Raw genomic sequence first — 20,871 nt, 5'->3', positions numbered from 1 at the left:
AGAGGCTGGGATTTCAGCTCACATCTTTTGAGGGTGCTGGCCCAAAGCATGGAATATGGAAACAAGTTTCAAGGGGGTGAGCTGTGCCTCAGCTTCCCAAATCCAGCATCGCCCTCCACCTCCAAGATAAATGTGCTTTTTGTGTTTTCCTTCTGCTTTTTGCTTAGATGCATCACTTGGGTGATGCCAGTCCTTCTGAGGATGTCCATGGGCTGAGATAACCCCAAAGAGATCCGTGGGAATTCATACAGGGTCAAGACTGGGATTTTTCAGCAGAAAATCCCTCCTGGCTGCGTCTGAGCCCTGGCACACAGGCAAGACTCCACTGCAGTCTGACATCCCTGCCTGGGCCCAGGTGGGAACAGCTTGGGGGTGACTGCTGACACCTTGGGCAGATCCAGGACACATGAGTTTTGTTTGGAGTTTTAATGATGGGTTTGCAGCTGTCTGCGCTGCCAATCTTGATCTTGGAACAGGACTGATCTCCCACCAGTGTTTCCCAGCCCAGATCCATGTGGGAAGGTGGCAGGATGGCTCAGAAGACAAACATCAACAAGCTGGAGGAGCAGCTGGTCTGTCCCATCTGCCTGGACGTGTTCAAGAAGCAACTGATGCTGCAGTGTGGGCACTCGTCCTGCCAGCACTGCAGGCTGTCCCTCCCCAGGGTGCTGGAGGGGCAGATCCTGTGCTCTGTGTGCTGCCAAGCCAGGGCCTGCAGCCCCCTGGCACCCAGCATTGTGCTGGCCTGTGTCATTGAGGTGCTGTGGAGCCAGGGCAAGGGCAGAGCTCACCTCAGAGTCCTGCCCAATGCATCCCACAGATGCACAGGCATAGAATCATGGAATGGTTTGGCTTGGAAGGGACCTTAAAGATCATTTCATTCCAACCCCCTGCCATTGGCAGGGACACCTTCCACTAGACCAGGTTGCTTCAAGCTCCATCCAACCTGGCCTTGGAAACTTCTAGGGATGGCAGCCACAGCTTCTCTGGGCAACCTGTGCCAAGGCCTTTTCACTCTCACAGGGAAAAATCTCTTCCATATATCTAACTAAAATTTTCCCTTTTTCAGTTTGAACCCATTTCCCCTTGATCTATCCAGTTCCTGATGAAAAGTCCTTCTCCAGCTTCCTTGTAGCCCCTTTCAGATACTGGAACTTTCTCTTCTCCAGACTGAACAGCCTCAGTTCTCTCAGCTTGTCTCAGTTAAGGCTGTGGCAGAGTTGTCCTCCCATGGAAGCTGTGGTGCTGCACAACAAGCTCCATCAGTACAGGAGAGTCCTTTCCCTCTCCTCCAAGAGCATAAAATGTCAGCCTTGACCTCAGCATCCCCATCCCCAGTCTGAAACACAGCTTACCTGCCTGGATGTCCCCCTGGAAAGGTCTGTATGCCTGAACAGGGTGAGCCATGAGTGTTCAGGCTCTTTGTGGCACATCCTTCCAAACAGAGCTTGAGGTGGATGGGCTGGTTGCTGGCTGAGACAGGGACCCTCTCTGAGACTACGAGCACAGCCGGAGCTGAGTGGGCAACCATGGTGCTCTGCAGGATGAGGGGCTGCTGAAGGGGGAAATGGGAGCACAAAAAGCAGCTGAAGAGCTGTGTGCAGGCAGCAGGTCAGTCCTGGTCTTTCCAGCTGCCCAGGGCTGTGAGCCAGCATGGGGGACTGTGTGCCTAGCCTGCTAGGGGGGGACACTGCCCAGGGCCATGGGCTGAGGGGAGCAGGGCCACTCTGCACACAGCCCAGCAGTGCCTCTCCAGTGGCTCCTGCAAACTGCAAAGGGTCACCAGGGACCTGCTCCTTGGTCCTGTCACCAAAATGCACAACCAGCCTGTGCCGACCAGAGGCCAGGGCATAAAATACGGCACCACCAAGGTAAATGTTTGTTCCTGCATCCCCGCCAAGCTGGGGCTCCTGATCATGCCTTTCCATGGGTTCAAGTATTGTAGAATCAATGTAATATCCTGAGCTGGAAGGGACCTACACGGATCATCGAGTCCAACTCCTGGCCCTGCACAGACACCCCAACAATCCCACCTTGTGCCTGAGAGTGTTGTACAAACACTCTTGGAGCTCTGGCAGCCTTGGGGCTGTGACCATTCCCTGGGGAGCCTGGGCAGTGCCCCACCACCCTCTGTGGGAAGAACCTTTTACTGATACCAACCTAAACCTTCTCTGACAGTGACAGAGCTCCAGCCATTCCCTCAGATCCTGTCACTAGGATGAGATTCTTACACCCTTTGATTGTTCAGGTACAAGATGACTGATCCTCAGCACCCACTGCTAACCCTTCAGACACTGCAAAGCAGCTCTTGTCTGTCCCTGGATCCAGGTGTCCCTGGAGCTGGTCGTGCTGGAGTGACTGATCCTTCACACCAGACAGTGCTGGGACAGTTTCAAAGCCATGTCCAGGTGGCTGGGACACTGCCTTATGGTGGCTGTCCTGGGGTATCCTTTGCCCTCCATGGACAGCTCTGAGCTTCCCAGAGCAGATCCCTCTTTCCCAGAGCAGATCCCTTTCCTGGAGCAGACCCCTCTTTCCAGGGCTGGGCATCCTTTGCTTTGTTTGAGTTCAGCATAAACACCACCAAAGTCCACAGTAAATCCCCACCAACCCATCACCCACAGAGTATCACAAGGTCTAGCAACCAGTAGTAACGTCAGCGTGCTTCCACATGCAGGGACCGGATGGGGTGTCCAGGGTGGTGACCGGAGTCGGTGACCAGGGTGACTGGGGTGATGGAGGTGGCTGGGATGGCCAGGGTGACTGGCTGGTCAGGGTGGCTGGGATCACCAGGATGAACAGGGTGATGGGGGTAGCTGGTGTCACTGGGCTGGACAAGGTCACTGATCATGGGGTGCCCAGGATGATGGGGGTGACCGGGGTCACTGGCTGGCCGGGGTGAGCAGAGTGGGCGAGGTCATTGTGATGATGGGGTGGCCAGAGTGACCAAGGTGGCTGGGATCACCGGGGTGACCGGGGTGACTGGGTTGGCCGGGGTCACTGCGATGATGGTGTAGCCAGGGTGACGCGGGTCCTTCCGCCGGCGCTGCCCGCCCAGCAGCGCCCGCACGGCGCCCGCCCCGCTTCGTGCCCTCGGCCCGCTCCCCGGGCAGCGACCCCGGAGCGGGGCCGCGCTCGCCCCCTGTGGCCCCGGAGGCCCCGGCGGAAGCGGCGCGGGGCGCACATGGCGCTGTACAGCGCGGCGGCCGCGGTGCTGGCGGGGCTGGAGCGCGGCGAGGGCGGCCTCAAGAGCCTCGTGTACAACAGCGGCTTCCCGGTGCGCCCGGAGGGGACGGGGGTGCGGGGCGGCCGGGGGGGAATCCCATTCGGGAGGGTGCGGAGGAGCCCTGGAGCCCGGCGCAGGCCCGGAGGCGCTCACCGCTGCCTGCCCCGCAGCACGTCCGGCAGCTGTACGCGCTGGTGTCCGAGACCCTCCGCTACGCCTCGGTGCTGGAGAAGCTGCTGGATGGAGCCGCGCTGCTGCAGGCCGAGAAGAAGCTGCCGCCGCAGCTGGCGAAGGTACGGGGAGTCGCGTAATCCCTGGGCCGCGGTGTGCGGGATTCGCGGTACCCTGAAGCCGCGGTGTCCTGGAGCGGCGGGGCCGGGCTCACGTCGTCCCCTCCCCTCAGGTCCTGGTGTACGACCTGCTCTTCGGCAAGGGGCTCAAGTGCGGGGGCCGGTGGAAGGCGCTGGCCCGGCGGCACCGGGCGCGGCTGGAGGCCGAGCTGGCCCGCATGAAGGTGCGGCACAAGGTGAGCCGCAACGAGGACCTGCTGGCCTCGGAGCAGGCGGTAAGCCCCGCAGGTGAGTGGGCTCGGGCTGGGTGGGCACCCTGTGCTGGGAGCAGTGGAGGGCCGCGTCTGACCTGTCCAGCGCCTGTAGCCTCCCAGGTCCCACGCTACGTCCGGGTCAACACCCTGAAGACTTGTGTGGACGATGTGATCGACTTCTTCAAGCGCCAGGGATACACCTACCTGGGCAAGGCAGCCAGGTGAGTATTTCTTTCTGCTATGCTGCCTTTCCTGGGATGTCAGCAAGTGGCATGGGATGAGGTCTGGTGGGTTGAAGGATTGCTGAACTTGGTGCTCAGGGTGGTTGGGCTGGGGTCTCAATCACCCCCCATTCTTAGATGCTGCCTCTCTGGGTGCTGCCTGGAGCTGGAGAGGAGCTGTGGGATGAAGGGGGTTCTCAGCCTGGGCTCTGCTGTAGGCACTGGGATTAAGACTTTGTATTCATGCTCCCTATGTCTCATGGGCAGTGTGGAGGAGCTGAAGGCCCTCTCCGGAAAAAAATTCTTGTTGGATCTTCATCTCCCGGAGCTGTTGGTTTTCCCTGCGCAGAGAGACCTCCATGACAACTTGCTGTATACTTCAGGACACATAATTCTGCAGGACAAGGTGAGGGAACTGGGGAGCAGGAAGTTGCAAGGGCAGGAAAACTACCGACAGGTGGAAGGGTGAGCTCCTTCCACAATGGCTCAACTTGCTGCAGCATTTAAGTCTAAGCAGAAACTGTGGGACTCCCCTGAGGCTTTGCTTCCATAGTTTGAAGGTTCAGGATGAAATCCTGGGGTATAAAACCCCCTGTGGGAGCTGGGGACCAGCAGCTGGGAGGAGCAGGGGACTGTGGGTTGGGCAAGGCTGTTGGTGGAGGGTGGTGGTGGCCTTGGCCCTGTGTCATGGTGGTCCCTGTGACCCCACAGCATCAGCCATGTCCGAGGAGGGGCCAGGTGTTTCTGCCCACCCCTTTGATGGTCTTTGCTCTCTTGCAGGCCAGCTGCCTCCCTGCCTTCCTCCTTGGCCCTGCTGCCGGTTCCCACGTCATCGATGCCTGTGCTGCCCCTGGAAACAAGACAAGCCACCTGGCTGCCATCCTGAAGAACAAGGGGTGAGGGCAGGGCTGTGTGCAGGGGTGGAGGGAAGGGGGGAGGTGGCCCTGGTCCCCCCGAGCCCACAGAGAGCACAAGAAGGTGGCAGGAAGAGCTGCAGCCTGTCACCAACTCAGGTGAGCTGGTGGCTCTGACAGTGCTGGGCCACTGGAAGGACCTGAGGGGACATGAAGTCATGTAGGGGTTCACTCCCAGCCTCCCGGCCCTGGCCCTATTCCATACCCCTGCCAGAGGGGAGGCAGCTCTCAAGGTCTGCCTGCCCAGTATTTGAGTGTTCCTGGGGGCCAGGTGGTCTGTTCACAGTCTCTCTTGGGCGCTGGGCTCTGCCTTCAGACAGATCTTTGCCTTTGATGTGGACCCCAAGCGCGTGGCCACCATGAACACGCTGCTGACACGGGCAGGGGTCACTGGCTGCCAGCTGGCCCAGCAGGACTTCCTGACTGTGGACCCCAGAGACCCCAAATACAGCAGGGTGACCCACATCCTTCTCGACCCATCCTGCAGTGGCTCAGGTAATGTGTTAGGCTCCAGCTGCTCACCTGAAGCTGGGCTGTGGGTGTGCAGACCCCAGGTGACAGCTCCTGTCCTGCAGGGATGGTGACCCGGGGGCTGGGGCAGGAAGCGGCCCCGAGTGCTGAACGCTTGCAGGCACTGGCTGGCTTCCAGCGCCGGGCCCTGAACCATGCCCTGAGCTTTCCAGCTCTCCAGCGCCTGGTCTACTCCACCTGCTCCCTACACCAGGAGGAGAACGAGGATGTGGTGCAGGCTGTGCTGCAGGAGTGGGGCTCGGCCTTCAGGTAGGTCTGGCTCAGGGAACTTGGGGGGCTGTAGGGGCAGGGTTTGGTGCTGACCCCTTTTCCATGCTGCAGGCTGGTGACTGCCTTCCCATCCTGGCCCTGCCGAGGACTCGCTGCCTTCTCTGGAGCAGAGAGCTGCCTCCGTGCTTCCCCTGCAGAGACCTTCACCCATGGCTTCTTCGTGGCTGTGCTGGAGCGGTGCAGGGAAGGGGCTGCTGCTCCCAGGTGAGAGGGGGCTGTGGGGGACTCCAGCTACTTCTGGGGGGCCCCATTGCCAAGGTCAGGGCTCCAGGCACCCAGGGGAGGGTGTGAGGGGACGTGGCTGTGGGAACAGAGGGCACTGGTGAGTGTGGCTCAGTTTGCTCTTGTCCACAGCTCCCTGCCTGCAGTAGCCAAGGAGAACCCACAGCCAGGAGAGGGAATGGAGCCAGGAGCAGCTCCCAAGAAGAGGAAAAAGAAAAAGCAGCGGGTGAAAGAGTGAAACATTTTCTGGACAGACCCCTTCACAGCTGGGGCTGTGGGGAACACACACTGGCCTGAACACAAGTCAAGCTATGTGCCAGCTGTAGTCATAGTGAGAATTCTGTAACACCGGGGACTGAGTGCCAACACTGGGACCAGCCTGGAAGGGGCAACTGCTCAGCCATGGCTGCTCCTTGCAGCCAACCCCCGCTCCACACCCTGCAGGGCTGGGGTCCTCCAGCTGGATTAAGGGTGGAGTATCATGTTTCCCCTCCAAAAAATTCCATCCCCGAGCCTGATGTGGAGCTTTGAAAAAACATTTCACTGTAGGGATGAAGCAGATTAAAAATTTATTTCTCTTCACTGTCTTTTCCAGGGTGTTTGTGCAGTCCTGCCCTGAAATTGCTACTGCTCATAGTAGAGGCAAAATGGGGGCAAAAAAGTGAAATACTACTACTACTAATCCTGTCCGTGCATCTGTCTTTGAATTGGGGGAGCAAGGACACACGAGCCAGAGGGTGCTGGACCTGAACCCCACTAGCACCCTGGGAATCCCAGCCCCAGGAATCGCACACGGGCACAGCCACGTGAACACAGTAATTTTATTTGAAACCAGGGACATAAGAAGCAAGGAAACAAAAATTGCACATTCACACTAAAATCCTCATCAGCCACACCAGGAATGATCCAAGTCTTCAAGTCAGTTAAAACGCAGCCTCCCCCCAAGCACAAGGGGCTCTCCCAGCAGGGCCTGTGTGGCAGGGAAGGGACAGCCTGGCTCCTCACGGGTATGTAGGACTACCTGGGGCAGCATCCAGAGCCAGGGTGCCCTCAGCCTTGTCCCAGCTCATCCCCATCTCATCAGAGCTGACCTGGCCAAACCCTGGCACCTCAAGGATGGGGAGTGGGTGCTCTCCTGGCCCAGGGTCAGTTTGGCAGGCACTAGCCCCTTCCCATCTGCTTCTTCCAACACCAAAGACACACTTTCCCAGCCTGGCTGCTCTCGGCCCACTGCATCCTCAGCCATGCTGGTGGGTGATGGAACATCCTCACCAGCACCTGCAGGCCCTTAATGTCCCCTTACTATGGGGCTGTGTCCCCTCTGTGCCACACAGAGCCCATCCTGCTGGGAGAGATGCCTCGATCCTGGCACTCAGCACCGTAATGTGAGAGCTCCTGCTCCTCACCCTCAGAGAAATAATTAAAAAATAAAAACAAACAAAAAAGGTTTAGTCACATCCACATACGTCACATTTAAGAGGAAGGGGATGATGTACAGCAGGGGGGAGCATGGCAGAGCCTGCAGGATGCAGCTGCGTTTCCCAGCACAGTGCATTCCCGCAGGCACAGCCAGGGTGGGAACAGCTAAACACTAACAGCTGCGGGACTGGCAACTTCACTGAACCAAGCTTGAAGGAATTTGAAGGCAATTTAGCTTAAATATAAAAATAAATTTTTATTTCATTAAAAAATGTTTAAATATTTGTGATTTTTTTTGGTTTTTTTTTTTCTTGCTTTTTTTTTTTTTTAATTTAGACCTCAGCAGACACACACACTCACACGGCTCGGAGAGTAAAAACCCGGCAGCAAAGCACTCCTGGGAACGGAGTGCCCATCCCTCACCTGGGGCAGGGCAGGGGGTGGCTCTTTGGTGACCCCCAGCTCTGGCAGTCTCTTTCCACAGGAGCTCCAAGGCAGGGAAGGGTGAGATTCCCACTCCTGGCTGGATGGGGACAGGGGAGGCAGCACCACAGTTCCTAGGAGCTAGTAAAACCCACAGGGATAGAGATGAGCTAAGAAATGAAAAACAACTTGGATTTGGGATAGGGGGGAGAATGCATCTGCTCTGGACTCCTTGTGTGAGCAATTCCAGATCCCCCTGAAGTGGGGAAGAGGTCCTAGGAGAGAGGGAAAGGGAGTGGAGAGACTGCCAAGGTTGGAACCCCCTGTCCTAGCTGCCTTCCAGTAACGACACGGAAGGGACAACTCCCCAGCACGAGCAGCCACGCAGTGATGCTACTGTCAACACCCAATTAGCCGGGGCACATCTCCCCCCAAGGACTGGTGCCCCCCAAAAAAGAAACTCCAAACAGCAAATCCGGCATAACCAACATGCCGCCACACACACGGTTCAGCTCTTCCTCCAAACTCGATTCAGTGAGTGCAGGAACAGGAGCACAGATAAAGCAGAACGGGGGAGCAGGGTGGGGGCAGCCCACAGCCCCATGGAGCAGCGGGAATGGGACAGGGGTGGGGGGACCCCCATCCTCACCCCGTGCCTCCAGCCCAGGTCCCGGGCTATGGCATGTCCTCAGCTGGAGGTAACAGGACATTAGGCCCCAGTGAGGAGTGTCACCTATAGCTACACCCATGTCAGTCACCTGTGGCACCGAAACAGCGCCAGGCTGGAACCAGCCCTGGTTGTGGGGATGGAACTGTGTTCACCAGGCCATGGGATGAACAATGGGAAAGATTTTGGGACCTGGTGAAGATGGTGTCTGACAGCAGCTCAGAACCCCAGCACGTCACCAGTCAGGCTCTGAGTGGGACACAGCCACGGGGCTGGCTGAGGGCTGGGGAGGGGCACGGGAACAGCTAGAAGAAGCAAATGGGGAGAAATTTACACATTATTAAACATGGCAAAATAAATTGAGGAAAAGAACATTGCGGATATGTACAGAGATTTGTCCAGCCTTGGCTCTGGAACTGTTCAAGTAACAAGAGTTTGGTTTATCCCGTCCCAGCACGGTCTCCGGTGGGTGTCAGGGGATGAGGCCTGGTCCCACCACAGGGGCAGCTCCAGCCCAGAACCCCCCACACGTGGGCCAGCGGAGCCCAGCAGCACCAGGGTTACTTTTTGCGGGTGTGCTGCCTCCGTGCCTGAAGCCGTTGGCGAGTGCCCATCTTGGATCCTGCCCCGATGGAGAAGGTGGGGGTGGATGAACCTGGAAGCAGAAAGGTTGCTCAGGTCTCTGTAGCTTTGGGATCAGCGTGATCCTCACCCTGGGAGGAACGGAAGGCTTGGCATCCCCCAGAGTCCAGCAGGTACCACCTGAGCCATCTCCCAGAGCACACCTGGCCCTACCTCTGTCCCCAGCCCGCGGGGACACCAGGACCCATGAGCTCCCCAAGGCTGGAGCACCAACTCCCTCCTTACCAAAGGAAGTGCCAACTCCTCCGAAGCTCGAGGCAGGAGTGCTGGGTGTCCTGAAGGAAATGGTGCTGCTTCCATTGCCCACGGCTCCTGGGACAGGTGTGCTCTGCCCAAAGGTGGGCACAGGAGCTCCTGGAAAGCAACAGGTCACTGTGAGCCAGGGTTGGCAAAGGAGAAAGAGCCTTTGGGAGTCAGTGGCACCCAGAAGAGGCACAGCATGCCATCTGGGGGCTGAAGCACCACAGTCCATCCCCCAGGACCAGCCTCTGCTCCTGAAAAGCCCTTTTAATGCGTAAGTTACACTTTGGATAATCCCTGGGCTCTCCCAACAGCAGGGCTGCACAGAAGGATTTGCCAGGGAGGAACAAAGACCTTGGCCTTTCTAGATCAAGGAGTTGCTCACTGTGTGGGTTTCAGTTCTGTGGGAGCTGGGAATATCCAGTGAGGATCTGAAGTGTTAGGGAAACCCTGAGAGCAAGCACGAAGTGATGGCAGCCATTGGCTGGCAGCATTCCAGCTCACCAAGGCATTCCAGGCAGCTGTTAAGGACTGGAATGATTTTGGCTCCTGCAGGACACTTGGATGGGCAGAGCTGGGATGCTGGTGCCTTTGCAGGGGCCAATGAACAGAGTTTAGGGATTCCCCTCCCCAGACAGCCAGGATCCTGACAGGCAGTGATGGGAGTGTCTTCCCTTTGTATGGCAAGGCTCAGCTCTGCATAACAGGGGCACTGGCCTCACCAGGACTGTGGACCCCAGGAGCTTGGCAAGGTCCATCAGGACTACTACTGCCCAACTCGAGACGCCCAAGATGGCTTGTTTGCCCCCACCCCCATCCTGGAAATGTTCAAGGCCAGGCTGGACAGGGCCCTGAGCAACCTGGCATAGTGAAAGGTGTCTGTGCCCATGGCAGGGGGATGGAACAATATGATCTTTAAGGTCCCTTCCAACATGACCCATCCATGACGACTCACCTCCAAATGCAGGCTTGCTGTTGGGAGTGCTGGTCATGGTGAAGGCGAAGGGCGTGCTCTGGCCCTGCGCTCCCAGCGCGCTCTGCGGCAGAGATGAGCCGAACGGCGCTGCTGCTGGGGCTGCCCCGCTCTGCCCAGCCCCAAAGCTGAAGGCCACGGCCGGGGACCCGCTGCTGAGGCCCGGCGTACCCATCCCAAAGGCGCTGGTGGAGGGGCCCGACTGGGTGGTGGCCCCGAAGGTGAATGGAGATGGGGTGGTGCCAAAGACGGCGGCACCGGTGCTGCTGCTTGTGGTCTGGGTGGTGGAACCAAAGCTGGATGTGGTGGAGGTGGCTGTTCCAAAAGAGAACACCGAGGTGGTGGTCCCAAACGCTGCCTGGGTGCTGCTGGTGCCGAAGGAGCCCTGGGCACTGGTGGTGCCGAAGGCTGGCTGGGCACCACTGCCAAATGCTGGCTGAGCCACTGACTGTGCCGGGGGGGCTCCAAAACTGAACTGGGGGGTGAAGCTGATGGGGCCAGCAGCAGGCTTGCTGGCGGGCACCTGGCTGTCAGCAGCCCCAGTACTGAAGGTGAGCTGGCTCCCAGTGCTGGGGTACGGTGGCGGTGGCTTTGCACTGGCACTGAAAGAGCTGCCAAAAGCTGAAACGGAGGAGCCGAATGTCAGTGGCGCTTGAGCTGTGGTGGCTGGGGCCGAGGAGGTCAGTGTAGTGCTCCCAAATATGCTAAAGCCCACAGTGGTGGCAGCAACTGTTGAGTTTGAAGGTACCTGGCCAAAGGCAGGGCCTCCTGGGACACTGGTGGTGGCAGTGACTGTGGCTGGAGGCGCCTTCCCGAACTGGAACACAGGCCCTGGGGTGGCAAAGCTGGTTTCCGTGCTGGGAGCAGAGCTGGCCAGGCCCCCGAACAGGAAAGGCTGTGTTGTGCTGGTGGAGGTGGCAGTGGTGAGAGTCACACTGGCAGCAGGGCCAGTGGAGGCAGGCGGGTTCAGTCCGAAGCTGAAGACAGGTTTAATGGTGGCATCCGTGGAGGAACTCTGGGTGGTGGCTGTTGTAGCTGCAGTGGTGAAGATGACGTTGGGAAGACCCGTGAATCCTGCCAGAGTAGCTGTGGAGGCAGTTGGTGGCTCTGAGGCTGGCTGTGCCACGGGTTTGAAGGCGAAAGGAGAAACTTTCGCTGGAGATGAAGCGGCAGTGATGCTACCAAAGATCGGCTTGAATATGGAGGATGTGGAGGACGTCGAGGCAGGGCCCGAGCTTGCAGACACGGTGGCTGTAGTGGAGGTGACAGCCGTGCAGGCTGCTGTGCTCTCACTCTTTGGCACAGCACCGAAGATGGGTTTGAAGATGGGGGTTGTGGTGGGCATGGCAGTGGGGGGGGTGGGCACAGCAGTGGCTGTGGTGGGCACAGCAGTGGATGCAGTGAGTGTGGCAGTGGCTGTGGTGGGCGTGGCAGTGGCCACGGTCACTGCTGGCTGGCTGGCTGGAGGGGTGTTCAGCATCCCAAACAGGATGCTTGGCTTTGGGAAGGAGGGAGGCTTGCTGGGGGTCTGGCCCAGCTCGGTGAACACAGGAGGGGCCAGGCTGCTGGGGGGTTGCACCGCCAGGGCAGGGGGGGCACTGGGGGCAGGTGTGCTCAACACAGGCATGGGCTTGGTGTCAGCAGAGATGGCAGGCAGAGAGCTCGACTCCAATGACACAGCAGGAGCAGGTGGCTGTGCAGCTGATGGAGGTGGTTGGGATGCTGCCACAGCTCCAGTGGAGTCTGGAAAGGGGAGAGAGCTTATTTACGGACAAGGGGGCACCTTCAGCAGCTCACCCTTCTGCCAGGTACCCACCCACTGCTGCAAAGGCTCCCGGAGCAGCACCCACCACACCCAAACCTCCATGCTTACCATAAGCCTCCAGCAGGACCAGGGGCTCAGCATTCCCAAAGGTGTCCCCTCAAGCCCTGCCTGCCAGCTCTGCTGCCAGCAGAGGGTTTTGTCAGCTGCCTCAAGCAGAGGTAACGAGGAGTTCCCATTGCACCTGCCCAACTCTGCTGGCGTTACACTGTGCCAATTCTCCCCCTCCTCCTCACCTGATGCTGTGGATACAGCCTGGCTGCTCTGCATCTTCTTCAGGCTGTCCAGGAGTGAGGAGCTGTCTGGGGCAGGAGCTGTGGAGGCAGGCATGGGCCCAGGGGAGGTCACAGCAAACGCCAGCGGCTTGGACACAGGCACTGTCTCTGCAGTGGTGCTGGGAACTGCATCTACAGGGAAACAGCAAGATATAAGGACTCACAAGTGGCTGTGATGAACAAACCCTTAGCAGAGCTTCCCAGCAGGCAGGGAAACTGCACCTACACCCTACAGCCCTGGGGAACCTCACCCAGCACCACATGGCATGAGATCTCCTCAGCTGGAAGGCATCAAGAGCACCCCCAGACCCGAGGCACCACTGGCCCAGGAGCTTCCTTGGCCCATGCTGCCCTGCCAGACCTGGGCTTGTTCCTACCCCTCCACAATCCCAGCCCATCCTTACCAGCCTTATCCTCCAAGACACTGTTGAACCACTGCAGCACTGCCTTCTTCTCTGCATCCAGGTCCTCTGAGGTGATGGAGTAGCCCAGCTGAGGCGGCGGGGGCTGCCAAGAGAGAGCAGCAGCAGCTTAGCTCCTTCCCAGGGAAGCAGGCAGAGCCTCTCTGAAGGTGTGCTGGCGACTGGCCGTGGCGAGCCCTGTGAAGCAGGTGGTCCTGCCGCAGCTACCGCGGAGCTCCGGTCCCCAACTCTGGTGGGCCCCCGGCGTGGCACTGAGGGCATGGCAAGCCTTCCCCAGGCCATTACCTGGTCCGGCAGCAGGCAGCACAACCACGCACAGCCCACCAGACACTGGGGCTGGGGAGAGCGTCACTTCCCACTCGGCCAAGGACGGGGCCTCCTTCCTGAGGGCAGGCAGGTCAGTGTGCCCCCAGCCCTGCAGAAATTGCAGTGAGCACATTCTATTGCCAGAGCGGGGCCAGAGGGGCTGTGAGACAGCGACGTACCAGCACCAGCTGGTCCCCACGGAGAGACGATAGCAACGGGATCTTCCGCTTGCGCTTCCCACTGCTCCCCGATGCGGATGGTGGGCTCAGGGAATTCTGCTTCTTCCACACTGGTGACTCCACCACTATAGAAGGAGACAAGTTAGGCCAAGCTCTGGGCAGAGAGGTGTTTGGTTGTAGTGACAGGGTTGTCCCTTCTGGCCCCGCTCTGGGTGGCCCCGCTCAGAGGGCAGAGCCAGGGGCACAGCTTGAAGCTGAGGACAAGGTTGTGATGCCCTGAAGAGCAGTTCCACATCCAGGAGGTCTGTGACAAGAGGCTGGCGGGGCTCTGTGGGGCAGTGGCCCCCTCCCAGCTCCATGGATGGTGCCAACACACTGCCTACCCAAATCACATGCCACAGCTGGCACCCTATCATGGGGGCCCACCTGCCACGGGCACAGAGGATTTCCTCTCCATTTTAGCTGAGGAAGCATTGGAATAAGCTCAGACTGGAATTTGGTCAGGGTGCTATTCATGCCACAGCAGGTTGTGGACTAAGGCTGACACCTGACCCGTGCTGGGCTGGGAGCTGGAGTTCCCCCTTGCAAGCCACCTCCCAGGCATCTGCTAGCACCCCAACACTGTCAGCATCCCCTTATCACTTGGAAATCCCACTAGAGCAGTCACTGAGGCCAGCAGAAGTGCCACTGCCTTGGGAGCAGCACATGCCAAGTTTCCAGGTGATCTCTCAAACCATTCCCACTGCAGACCTCAGCTACCTCCTGTCCTGCTCTCTTGCTTGCACTGGTAACCCATCCAACCTGGGTGCAGTGTCGGGGCACACCTACACTTACCTTTCTCTGTCTGCAGCTCCTTGTCTGACTTCACTGGGGTGGAAGCATTGGAACGAAGTGACTCTTCTTCCCTGTGTAAGCAGGAGAGACAGTTAGGGCCAACCCTGGGCTCAGCCCTGTCCCCAGGGAGCAGGATGAGACTGAACATGCTGAAGATTCGCACGAGGATCCCTGGTGTGTTTATTTGCCTCCTGTGAACAGATCTCAGGACAAAAGCTTTGCCCAGCTCCAGGCAGAGGAGTTGCTTCCTGCTCCAGACTCAGCTTGGCTGAGCCTGTGCACCCTCTGCAAGACGAGTCAGCCTCAGGAGAGTAGCTGGGGTCCTCAGATGGGAGTCACTGCCCCTCACAGGTTGGGCCCACCAAGGTGGTTGTGTCAGTTTTAGTTCTGACATAAGCTCAGGCCTCTCTGACTTGGCAAAGAGGAGAACACAGGCTGTGCTCCAAGGCAGGCATTAAAATACAAATACTGTGATTTGACTTTGAGATGGCAAAAATCAGGGCCTGTCTCTTCCCAATGATCCAGCAACCAGCAACTCAGGCCATGCCAATGCCACGAGGCACCATCGCCACTGCTGCAACCTGTGCCCGTAAGTCTCTGACCCGGCTTGGGAGCGGGCCGGGGTGGCACAGCTTGGACGTGCCACAGCATGACAAGGTGGCCGGGAGACCAATTGACACAAGTGGGTCTCCTGATCGTTATGTCTGGGAGAGGGGCCTGGACTGTCCCAGCTCCAGTGGAAAGTGGGACTTGCATGCTAGGATGGCTGGGAAGGACTGCTCTCTTGCCGGCTGGCCATCAGTGAGCAGGCACTCACCAGGTGACTGGCTGGTTACCTGGCTTTCTTGAGAGGCCACTCCGGTGTCTGGGGGCGGGAGGACGCTGGGCTGGACAGTGGGGAGACGCTCACACCACTTCTCTTCCACAGCTGGAACGCAGAGAGATACCAGCAGTAACTTGGCGTGGGGCTGGCAGAGAGCACAGCCCCTCTCCTCCCTGCTCACTCACACTAAGCCCCATTGCCTAGGGCCATAGCTATTGAGCCCAATGAGCTGAGAGCCTCTCCTGCTTCACCACCACTTATCTCCCTCCACATTTTAGGGAGCACAAAGTCTGGCCACCCCAAGCTGAATCCACATGGGGAACAAGCAGCCTCCAGGGCCTTTACAGCCCTGGCTGAGCACAGGGAGGGAGGACACTGCTGGGCCAGCCTTCATGTGACACAGGCAGAGGCCACCCAGCTGCTTTGGACACCCTTGTGTGTAGGGCTGCTCTGGCGGGAGCCAGGACCTCCTTGCCAGGAATTCAAAGCACATGGATCCCAATGCAAGGGTCAGACTCTCTGCAGCCCCAGCAAACCCCTCCCTCTCACCGCCTGGAGCAAACCTTTCCCCACACAGACAGAGCTCCACTGGCCATGTCTATGTGTCCCTTGCATGTCTGCAAGCCCAGCCAGGCCACAAGCAGTGCTCCATCATAGCCAGCAGCTGGCATCTGGGTCAGAGTGGGAACACACGGCTCCCACACTGCTGACTCCAGCTGAAAGGATGTCAGCACAGCAAAACCATTTTTTTTTTTCCTTTACCTGGATCTATCCAGTCTAGCAGACTGGGCAAGGAGGAGGAGGGAGGGGAAAACAGTCGTGTTCTTGGTTTGGTGTAAAAGCAGCAGTACAGCTCAGCCTGAGATTCCGCCAAAAACCACATAATTGCTGCTTGGCCCATGGCCCACAGCCCACCTGATCCCCAGGGTGGTGAGACTGCCAGCCTGAGCCACACTGGGTCTAGGCCTCCAGCCACACCAGTCTCCTCACGAGCCCAGAGCTGGGATTACATGGGTGATCCCAAAAGAATGTCAAGCTACTGTGTCCCTACCTGTGCGAGGCCCCGGCTGGAGCTGTAGGAGCTGGCAATGGCGTTGCGGATGGAGCTGGGGATCCCACCAGCATAGGTGTTGTTGAGGGAACTCATGGAGGAGGTGCGAGACCTCTTGTTGGAGCAGTCATCGGGGCAGTGCGAGATGAGGCCCCTCTTCAGAGAGCCCGGCCTGGAGGGGGATGAAGGTCTGATTTGCCCCTCACCGCTCCTGCCCACCAGTCCCTTCCATGCAGGGCAGGTGGAGGAAGGCAATCTTGCTCCTTCTTACAGCACAGGGCTTAGAAACGACCCTCAGCAGCAGCACAGCCCTGCTGTCACAGGGTGACAAACTGAAGGGCACAACCACAGCCTCCCTTGCTCTGCCCCAAAGCCAGGCTCTGCAAGCAAAATCCAAACCCCCTTTTCCAGATCCCACAGACATTTTCTCCCTCCCGTCCCAGGAGCTGCTTTTGGCCCATTGGGCACTTACTTGGGTATGAGAGAGGCAGGGGCACCATTGGCTACCAGTGGCTCAAACGCTGACTGCCCACTTCCACTGCTGTCGTGGCGCCTGTGGAAAGAGAAGGTGAAAGCCTATGACAGCGTGGAAGGCTCTTCCAGCCTGGGGAAAGGCAGGCTGAGCACCCAGAGAGAGATCAAATCTTGTTTTTTTCCTAGCACAAAATGCCTAGGACAGAGCTTTCCCCCATCTACACCCTGCTGCAGATTTTCTCTGTGGGCCTGTCCTCACTGACTCTCACCCCAAACACCAGGAACTCCCCCAGCTGCCTCCTGGGCACAGTAGTTTGGTGTAAGAAAAAAAATACAAATCTTCGCTTAAATCCATTACTATAGGCCAAAATACTTCCAGAAATGAGCTGCTGAGTCCTTCTGAACAGACCCGAGCTCTGAAACTCCCACCTCCGAGCTCTTCCTAACCAGTGTCCTGGACGGTTCAAGTCAAAAACTGAACTCCCCTTCCCACTATGATTTCATGAGGATCTGAAGTGTCAAAATCACAGAAGACATGTTGTGTTCCCTGCTGTGAAATGGAGCTGGAGGTGTAGGACAGCCCTGTCACTTGGCCAGGAGCTCCCCTCAAGCCCAGAGCATGCTGACCCCAAGGCACAGGTGATTCCACACTCTCCAGCTGACACAGCTCCTTTCTGTCCACCAAGTACACGGAATTTTCTACCTACAAGCATTCCTCACACTTGCCAGACATCAATGACTTCAAAACTGGCTTTTGTGGCAGAGCTATGTATTGCCACATTAAAAAAAGTTTAAAGAATAATACCCTGAGCTGATCCTGTCTGTGTACCCATTCTGTCGTCACCCTGATTGGCTCTTGTGGGGCTCAGATCCAGTGAGCCAAGTGTTCAGAGACAGGAACTCAGTGCTGGAGGAGGATGGTGTGCTCTGCTTTACCCTGCTCTGCTCCCTGGGTCACCTCCAGCAGCAGCCCTGGTGCAGGACAATGCCCCAAGCACTGCCCAAGCATTGTCTCAGCTCCCCAGCCCAGCCCAGATGGAACAGCCTCCATGGCCACAACTAGGAAGGATGAAGCAACTGTTGGAGCAAGTCCAGAAGAGAACTACAAATTTGCTAAGGGGACTGGAGCACCTTCCCTATGGAAACAGGCTGAGACATCAGGGGCTGTTCAGCCTGAAGAAGGTTGTGTGGAGATCTCAGCAGCCTTTCAGGATCTGGAGGAGCCTGCAAGAAAGCTGGAGAGGCACTGCATCAAGAAGTGCAGTGATAGGACAAGGGGGAAAGGCTGCAAAGTGAAAGCACGGTAATTTAGATTGGATATACAAAATAAATTCTTCCCTCAGAGTGGTGAGGACCTGGCACAGGTTGCCCAGAAAACCTGTGGCTACCTCATCCCTGGAAGTGTTCAAGGCCAGGCTGGACAGGGCTTGGTGCAACCTGGTGTAGTGAAGAGTGTCCCTTTCCACGATAAGGGGTAGCTCATTGGATGAGCTTTAAGGTCCCTTCCAACCCAAATCATCCTATGATTCTATGAAAAACAGGAGGATGGGATGGCAAGGCAGTGCTGTGCCTGGGTAGTTGGAAAGGCTTTGGCAGACCATGGCTCTCAGGATTTACTCCTTGTCCTTCCTAGAACACTGGCGAAAACACAGCACTCTCCCTCCTCTGAAAGCAGGGATGGAAGTTGCTGGCCTTGAGTAACAAAAGCAGCAGTGCCTCGTTTACTCTCTTGTTTCACCTCCTTCTGCTAGATCAGCTCCCAAGGGAAGCGCACGGAGCTCTCCAAATGCAATGCTTCCACCCGGTAATCCCGTCTCTCCTGGGAGCCCAGGGCTGACGGAAGGACGGAGCCCACGGCAGATACCAACACTTCCCACCATGCTTTCCCAGTCTACAAGCCTCCGTGAGAAGCCACTTCCCACAACACATCCCAGCCAGGCAGGGGAACACACTGGACCCACACCTAAACCACATTCCTTTGACCTCAAAACCTTGGAGGACTTTTGGATGCAGCACCAAGGGCCGGGTGATGGATGGGGTGTGCTTCCTCTCCGCAGTTCACTTCTCACAGTACTTTTCCAGCCCTGACTCCAAGTCTCATGGGGCCTGGCACGCTCTGGGACACATCCCATTCATCACCTTTGAAGCAAGAATCCCATTTGTGACCTTCCCAACGCACTGGCTGCAACTTAAATTGCTGCCTTTTTACCTTCTCTTGCTCTCCTGATCATTCCCAAAAGTCTGGTCCTCTTCCTCCTCTTCCTCCACAGCCCTTTTCCTGCTCTCCCTGATGGCATTCAGCACAGTCTCCTTCGCACACGGGTCAGGGCTGCTGGTGGCCGGGAAAGCCGGAGGCGAGATCAGCTGCTCCAGACTGCGGAACAGAGCAGAGTGAGGTGTGAAGCAGGCTGGGCTCCCCGGTCTGATCCCCCCACAGAAGCGCGGACACGGCTCTCCCACGCGGCCCTTCCCGGAGGTTTGGACAGCACCATCCTCCCAGCCACATGGTAGCACTCGGGATGGGATGTTGATCCCGGACACAGCACACCGGCTGAGGGCTACCGCCGGTGTGTCCTGGTCCCCATCGTGGCTGATAACCGGGCTCCCCCAGGTGTGTCCCGGTCTCCCCCATACTCACGCCGGGGAGCGGGCGATGCCGACGGCCGGCGGGGCGATTCTCACGGTGACGGGGCTGCGGAGCGGGCAGGCGCGGCGGGCCCAAGGCGCGCTGCGGGGCGAGCCGCCCTCCCACCGGGCGGCGGACAAGCACAGCGGCACGGCCGGCCGGGTCTGAGGCAGCGGGTACCGGCGGCGCGGGGCCTGCGGCCGGCAGCGCGGAGCCCTGCGGGGACAGAGCGCGGTCAACACCTCCGACGCGATCTGGAGCTTCCCCGCGCGCCCTACCCCCATCTTCCCCTCGCTTACCCGGGCTGGGGGCGACGCGGCGCGGCCCTCGCGGCCGGGCCCCCGTTGGCGGCGGCTTTGCCGGGCAGGCGCGGCGCGGGCGGGCCGGGCCGCATGGCGCACCAGGCGCCCGCCGCGCCCAGCGCCGCCGCGCCCAGCAGCGTGCCCCGCAGCAGCAGCCAGGCCAGGGCGAGCGCCAGCGCGGCGGCCACGGCCAGCGCGGCCCTCACGGCCCCATCGCGCCGCCCGCCCGGCCCCGCGCCCGCCATCGCCGCGCGCCCGCCGCTCCCGGCGTGCTCTGCGGGGCGGGGCGGGGGCAGGGGCGGGGCTTAGCAACCGGGCAGGAGCTGCGCGGGGGGCGGGGCTTGGGGGAACGGGGCCGGCCCGCTCGGTACGCACTGCGGGGGCGGGGCTCGGGACACGCCGGGCAGGCGGGGCTTCCCGCCTCGGCGCCGCCGGTCTTGCCGCCGTGCACCGAGGGGGCGGGGCCCCGCGGGTAGGCGGGGCTTAGTGCGCGCGAGAGGAACCGGCCCGCTCGGCGTCAACGCGGGGGGGCGCGGCTTCCTGGGGCGGAGCTTCCGGTGCCTCCCGCGTGGATGGGCGGGGCTCCCCGGGATGGGCGGGGCTCCCCGGGATGGGCGGGGCTCCCCGGTGAGCACGGCCGGTTCTGCCCCCGCGGGCTCCCGGCATGCTCTGCGCGGGGCGGGCGCGGCTCCTCCCGGCCCCGCCCCGTGTCCCCATCCCGCCCCCGTGACCGCTCCTGACGCCCCTGTCCTCCCTTCTCGTCCCCCGGCCAGGGTCTCGCTCGTCATTCATCACCCCTGCCCCAGGCCATGTGCCCCTGTCCCCACCCGGACCCTCGGGCCTGCTCCACCCCCACCCCTTCCCCACCACGTCTTCCTCACCCAGATTCCAATTTCTCCATCTACTACTCCAATCCACCGTCCTGTTTACCACCCCAATCCCCATGTCCTCCTTCTCCCGGTTCCTGTGTTCCCATCTTGTCTCTTACACCCCCCCCTGCATCATTCCAGCCTCTGTGTCCCCCTCTCTGCCCCTCCCTATGTCCCCCTCCCCATCCTGTCCCGTACAGCCCCCCCTACACCATTCCAGCCTCTGTGTCCCCCTATCCCCGTCCCTGCATGTCCTCGCATGTCCCCAGTCCCAACCCCGTATCTGACCATGCGGCCCACGTGCAGAACACGTGGGCACAGTCCTGCCTGTCGCCAGTCACCACCGTGTCCAACCTGTCCCCTTGTCCCAACTGAAGGGTGCCACTGCCACCACCCTGCTCTGAGGACAGAGCAGTGGGAAATTCACTCTGGCTGGCTGTGCCCTTAGGGTCCTCAGGAGACATGGCTATCCCTGGGGATATCCCCGCTGCTGCAAGCCAGCTCTGTCCTGCAGAGCAGGGACCATGGCAGGCAGCGACAACAGCAAGGAAAATGACAGGAGCCTTGGCAGGGATGGTGGCTGTCACGGGGCTTTC

The 20,871-nt window shown here is 59.3% G+C and overlaps 2 protein-coding genes across 2 annotated transcripts; one reads left to right on the top strand and one right to left on the bottom strand.

Moving 5' to 3' along the window:
• The first annotated feature begins 3,159 nt into the window (after positions 1-3,159).
• On the top strand, positions 3,160-6,510 carry NSUN5 (NOP2/Sun RNA methyltransferase 5). Its single transcript, XM_048324525.1, has 10 exons — positions 3,160-3,277; positions 3,397-3,519; positions 3,630-3,804; positions 3,883-3,991; positions 4,259-4,397; positions 4,772-4,887; positions 5,222-5,400; positions 5,481-5,685; positions 5,758-5,910; positions 6,061-6,510. The coding sequence occupies exons 1-10, from the start codon at positions 3,185-3,187 to the stop codon at positions 6,164-6,166; spliced, it is 1,398 nt and encodes a 465-aa protein (XP_048180482.1). The 5' UTR covers positions 3,160-3,184; the 3' UTR covers positions 6,167-6,510.
• A 224-nt stretch (positions 6,511-6,734) lies between these two features.
• Positions 6,735-19,388, bottom strand: POM121C (POM121 transmembrane nucleoporin C). Its single transcript, XM_048324520.1, has 12 exons — positions 19,117-19,388; positions 18,688-18,852; positions 16,477-16,557; positions 16,005-16,176; positions 14,967-15,058; positions 14,131-14,201; positions 13,297-13,421; positions 12,794-12,896; positions 12,351-12,521; positions 10,275-12,035; positions 9,305-9,433; positions 6,735-9,092 (listed from the first exon to the last, which is right to left on the bottom strand). Exons 1-12 carry the CDS (start codon positions 19,386-19,388, stop codon positions 8,998-9,000), a joined length of 3,237 nt encoding a protein of 1,078 aa, XP_048180477.1. The 3' UTR covers positions 6,735-8,997.
• Between the last annotated feature and the right edge of the window lie 1,483 nt (positions 19,389-20,871).

This window comes from Corvus hawaiiensis, chromosome 20 (genome assembly GCF_020740725.1).
Source record: "Corvus hawaiiensis isolate bCorHaw1 chromosome 20, bCorHaw1.pri.cur, whole genome shotgun sequence".
Taxonomy (NCBI): domain Eukaryota; kingdom Metazoa; phylum Chordata; class Aves; order Passeriformes; family Corvidae; genus Corvus; species Corvus hawaiiensis.
The sequence above is the reverse complement of the archived record's forward strand: the minus strand, read 5'-3'. Positions and strand labels throughout refer to the sequence as shown.